Raw genomic sequence first — 6,000 nt, forward strand, 5'->3', positions numbered from 1 at the left:
ATATAATTTTTCTACTCAGTAGTTAGCTAAGTTTGTAATGTACTTTGAGGATGATAAGTGTTACAGAAGATAACGCTTATCCTTATGGGAAGTAAATCCACATATCTCTAAAGTATTTTAAGTTAATTAAGCGCCGTTTTACAAGGGGGATAGCAAGACCGTGCAAAAGGCTGTGTTTCAGTACCGGCCGCAATGTCCATCCACAACCCTCACAAAGTTCATTTCCTAATTGGATAAGCAGCCGAGAGCACAGTCTGTACGTGGGGAGGCTGCCGGCACGCACTTGTTTGTATCTCAGCGTGTGCAAATAACTCCATGCGCAAAAGCACAGATGCAAGCTTGTTCACAAAAATGAACATAGGCTTGTTTAGACCACCAAAGAATTTAACGTTCCTCTTCGACTTTTAACATTCGGTAAAGCAGCAGTTTACTCTGTGCACTTCTTGAGCATGAAGGGAAAAACCCTCTCCGCTCGCCCATTTTCTGGCCAGCTTCAGTGGTTCTTCATCACTGGCCTCTCATTCGCAACAATTTGCAAATAGCTTTCATTCTTCCTAATCTTATACATAATCTGTTCTGCATTTTCAAAACAAAATTCAAAAGAAGAGCCTAGGATGAGCCAGCAGTACCCTTTCACTGCTTTTTCTGTCTTACTAATATTTAACTTGAAGTAAAGAGTTTTTATATTCTTTCTTTCACACTGCTGAAGAAGAAGTCACATCATTCCTGCCTCATTGGCTTCCAGGCAGCTGAGCGCTTACTAGGCTCAGCTGTTATTGCGTACCAACAAAAAAGCACTAGAGAGGGAGTTTGCAGCCTTCGTGCTCCTCGGAGGCTTCGATCTAAGACCCAGACCTCTGCTGAACATGCACAAGCAGAGACGGAGGTGTTCGCCCCAGCGCTCCTGGGTGGAAGGTTCCTTAGACCACCAGGGACCAGCGGAACCGAGCTGTTGTATTTGTTTAAGGTGCTCAGCCATGGTAGATAGGGACGATAGCTTCCCTGCACACAAACCAAGGGTTTATTTAGAGTATTCTCCCTCCTGTGCTGCTTCTTCTCAAGCTAGCAGCACTATTTAATGGCTAAACTATTTAGATATGGACTTCAAGAGCTTCTGGCGAACAGGGTTTAGAACAGGGGACTGCCCGCTTTTGGGCAGGATCAGACTCGGAAGGATAAAGACAAAAACCAACACAAACAATCAGATCCAGGCTCCTTCCTCCCCCCCGGGATGAACACTCAACACCGGTGCAGCCCCAGCGCTCTGCACACGTAAGGAAACCCCTATACACCCCACCAGCCTCAGCGGCAGCCGTCCAACTTCTCAACGCGTCTCCTACCATGGGCTGGCACCACTGAAGGAATGCACCAGCCTCATCCTCCCTCCTCCCGGGGAGGGGGGTGAGCACACGGCGCCCTGCCGTGAACACCTCCCTTTCCTGCACCCGGGGGGGATTAAGCCCAACTTGACGAGGACAAAGGGAGGTGGATGGAGGAGGGCGATGTAAGAGTTCAAGGAAGAAGAAACACAGCCAGACAAAAGCTACTTGGGCAATTGCCCCCAGGCCATGGCTCGTTGGAGGGGAGATGGGCAGCTTCTCACCATGCAACGGACACAGGACCCAACCCATTGAGAGGAGCCTTATGGCAAGAAAAATCTTTGTATGCTGTTTTGCGAGGCAAATTGCAGATTTTCTCAAGTCACATCACTCATCCTACACGGCACTTGGATGTTAAAGAGCTGGCCCACCTTTGCTGTCTCAGGATCCTACAAATGCACTATTTCTCAAGCTTCTCCGGAGAGAGAGGCTTGGGTAGATCGAAGAGTTTTCCCAGCGCTGCCCAGGAAGCCCATGGTTGCACGGCAGAAGCCGAATTCTCTCTTCTGAGTCTTTGTTCTCTCCAGCTCCTCGCTAGCTAACTAGTTTGTCACACAAGCACAGAAACCCTCTCTTTGTAAACACAAACCCAAGTGAAAAGTTCATTTGTGTGAATCTCCAGAAAGTTGGAGATAATCCGGACCACAATTTTTGCTTATGTAAATGTCAGCACACAAAATAATCGGGTTTGAATCAAAAAAAGACAAGCTGTAGTTAATACCCAGAGTAAAACGCACGCGTTCCTTCCAGGCCTTCGTAGCTTTCGCTGAACATCTGCTGAACAAGAAAATTCCATCCATAAAAGCAACTACAGGAATTAAAAATCCTCTGAATCCTCAGATAAGCGTGCGCACGTACAACCCCCTGCCCCGTTTCAAAGGGCACCCTCGTACTTCTCTGCGACGGTGGGAGCCGTCCAGTTGGAGACCAGCAAAAAGCAACAGGTAAAACCCACAAGACTTGTGCCGTGAACTAAGAAGCAATAATAAACTTTACGAAAGAACAAAGCACGCGTACAGTTCTCAATCACTTTTGGGCCAGAAAAAGACCAAACAGACAGATTTGGACAAACCCGAGTCTTCTCACAGATACTTTATGAATCACAAAGAGGAGAAAACTAAGCGAGGCCACCGTCTGCTGTGATGACTCCCTAATCCCGTTCGGCATCCCCAAGGCACTCCTCAACCACCGTCCGAAACAAGTGTCCCGGGGCTGACACGACGTAACTTGGTGCAACTGCAACCCCAGCTAACCGTGGCTGGGAAACGCTGCGAGACCAGCAAGGTGCACCACCTCGAAAGCGAGGAGTTGTTGCAGGAGGCAGCCTGGACCACGTTTGGGACAACTCTTCTTGCACAAAGAGGACTAAGAGGGGGCCCAGCGTTATTTCCAGAACGGCGCTGCAGAGAAACATCATTCAAAAGGAACAATTATGTAAAATAGTTCCTTTACTGGCCCTGAGGCAGTGTTGTTTAGCTGTTTTCATGGCCAACGTTTACAGAAATAAATACACGTACATACAAAATGACGGTTGCCATACCAGAGAGAGCTGTTATTTCCAATATGCTTTACACTACATGATTCAAAAAACAAAAAACACAGCAATAGTATGATCAGATTGCTCATTTGATCTTTCGAGAACGGAGCTTTTTAAGAGATTCAGTTTTTTAAAGATGACTTCAACTCCCACTGAAATCCAGCCAAGTCCTATAATGCAGAAAAAAAATCCATAGCTGACTGCACCCCAACTATGGTTTCCCTGCTCTCTCTGGCCAAACGCTTCCCGACGCTCCCAGGCTTTCCACGTGCTACGCTATAGGATACCATATTCTAACATTCTGTACGTGCTAAACCACAGGTCAGACTTAAAACAAAACACCACCTTACGCAACAGAAAATGCATTTTGCATGGAGCTCGTCTAAGAGCATATGGTGGGTTTTGTAGACGCTTCACACCAGTGCGCAACTTCTCTACCCTACGAGCAAAAAAAAAAAAGAAGTGAGCTCGTATTTGCACACTTCAAGTGGGCACTAGGATTTTAGCTTTAGGTATACTCCAAGCGCCCAGAATGAACGCCTATGCGGGCACAGAAAGCTCCCGGTGGGGAAGCCGGTCCAGCTGCCTCCGCATCCTCAAGTCCCATGGACCGTCCCGGTAGACTTGACTGTTTTCTTTTAGTGCCGGCGGGGGGTGATGGGGGTTCACCTGGCCCCCCACATTCTGCTCGAAACCCATGTCTTGCTGAAGCACGACACACAGACATCACTCGGAGAACAGAGCAGATCGTACTTTTCTAAAAATCACACGTACCAAATATATACTTGACCCAAAGTTACATAACCGCCACACTAGAGCTGTTTTTTAGCCAGACTCATCAGCGTTGCTATAAATCACCCCGGAGTACAGAGGCCAGATGAGATGTCACATTTACGCGCTCAGCTTTCCGCCCGCCCTAGAAAACGGCTGCGATACGGGCGACGTTATCTATTACCTCTCTGCCTCCCCTGGTCTTTAGGTGCACGACCGCTCTTCAGCACCAAGCAGAGTCGGGTACCACACTGTAAACGCGTCCCAAGTGCCCGCAGCAGCCTACACCCAGACAGCACATTCAGAGCCGTCCTTACGCTCCCGGCTCCTGCTGCAAGCACCCGCCAGCTCCAAAACCCAGAGCACGTCGGAGCAAGGAGTCCCACATTAATCTCCACAGAAGAAGGGTAATAACTTGTGATTTCAGCTCTCCCTCTGTATCTGAGGGGATAGTAGATGGCATCGTGACTACTCGTCCAAGTACCGAGGTCCTAGGATGAGGTCTCTTGTTTTGAACTGCACCTATTACCCCTTTACAAATAAGCATCTAAATCTTCCCGAAAACTTCTGCCCTGGCTGTATCCAGAAGCAGCCAGTTCCGCAGTTTGGTTGTAAATAACCCCCAGCTTTCTACCTTATTCCTCGTTATTCTTTCATTTCACCTTGTTTGCCACCCAACAGTGCTGCTTCAAGATCTTGCGGTGCTAGGCACTTTCATAGGCAGGACAGGTTTTTCGTGCAAGCCTCCAAATTAACAATATAAAGAACGCTTTCCGACTCATTCTGTACAGCGCCTTCCCCGAAGCACAGACACCGAGACAACTACTACGCACCGGGAAAGGTACATTTCAGTCCCGCGCCTGCCTCACCTCCTCGGGGCACAAGTATAATCAGCAACAGCTCTGATTCAGCAGGGAGACCCGGCACACACCGGCTTTCGGTTCAACACGGCACAGAACCCTGCGTTAGCTTCCTATTCAAAACTCGGCAAGGGAATCACACTGACGTTGCCAAAAAGAATAACTCTGCTAATTCTGATACACAAAAACTCGCAGTCGTTAAAGCTACAGAGATCGGAAGCAATAAACGGGACGTTTGATGGAGATTACATTCCCAGTTGTGAATCTATGGGGAACAATTTTTTAAAGATTAGCTTCCAGAGCCAGTGTTTTAATTAGACACCTCACCTAGATTCCTTACATCTTTACAACATGCTTCTCTATCCCGCACGGCATCTTTAAAACTCTCTTTCTACATCTCAGAGCTATTGAACCTGGTGAGATTTTAATAGAAATCCCTTCGCTACGCTATAAAGAGAAGCATTACTTGAGATTTTAATTAGCAGCTGTCAATGCTGAGCCATAGGAGATACTGAACAGTTGGCTTAACTTCCTAGAGAAAGTGCGTTTTGCTTTCCGACCTTCTGCACTCAAATGATGCCACAGACTTCAGCCGTTCAAAAACTCCCTTCCAAAAACTCCATACTAGTAAAAGCCATTCCCTCAAGCAACATACAGTGTATTCACCCACCAAACACCCTTCTCGTTTGATACAGAAATCACGACGCTGTCGTTTCCTGACCACCACCCGAAGCCTGAAAGGCAGTGTTACGTTATCACCCTTTCCTCCCATCCTGTGCAAGGTACTCCCAGCTTCGAACGCAAACAGCACTCGGAAATCAGATGCTAAATTGACCTAGTCTGTTGAGGCTCTGTTTGCGTGGCAGTACGGCAAAAAGCACGGTTCCATCACGCAAACTTCAAGGCAGCCCTGCGCCCGCTCTTTGCCGCGATTCAGCGCCCGCGGCCGTGCCCAAGAGGCACGGAGAGCAGGAGAAGCGTTCCTACCGTTCAGCTGCCTGTAGACTATATCTTCTAGAAGGGAGAGCCTCTTCAGCACTGCGTCCTGGATGGAGCCGATGCCGTGGGCCGTCAAGTTGGCCACTTCTGCCCTGGGGTGGATGTCACGGAAGGAGTCGCCGCTCTTGGCCGTGATGGGTCTGCACTTGGCCAGGAAGAGGACGAAGCCAGCCACCGCGAGCAAGTTTAACACCAGCAGGACTTTGACTCTCCTCAAAGAAGCCATCAAACTTCCCGAGGGGCACCGCCAGCCGCCGCGCTGCCCGCAGGGCTTAGGGGAGCGGCCCGGCAGGTGCCCGCCGCTGCGCGCACATCCCAGGCGGCCGCACGGCGCGGGGGGCTGCGCGCCCCAGTCCGGCCCCGCGCCGCCCGCCCGAGCCGCGGCGGGGAGCGGAGGCGCCGGCGGGGAGAAGCGCCGCTCGCCGGAGCCCGCCGCGGGCTACGACCCCGCAGA

At 49.7% G+C, this 6,000-nt stretch overlaps 1 protein-coding gene across 1 annotated transcript in view; it reads right to left on the reverse strand.

Moving 5' to 3' along the window:
• The window catches only part of GALNT17 (polypeptide N-acetylgalactosaminyltransferase 17), a 223,481-nt gene extending 217,709 nt beyond the window's left edge, over positions 1-5,772 (reverse strand). Inside the window, exon 1 of the mRNA XM_059829352.1 lies at positions 5,535-5,772. Within this exon, the coding sequence (XP_059685335.1) occupies positions 5,535-5,772 (238 nt within the window). The remainder of the gene's footprint in view (positions 1-5,534) is intronic.
• Positions 5,773-6,000: the final 228 nt, after the last annotated feature.

This window comes from Gavia stellata, chromosome 25, assembly GCF_030936135.1.
Source record: "Gavia stellata isolate bGavSte3 chromosome 25, bGavSte3.hap2, whole genome shotgun sequence".
NCBI lineage: Eukaryota > Metazoa > Chordata > Aves > Gaviiformes > Gaviidae > Gavia > Gavia stellata.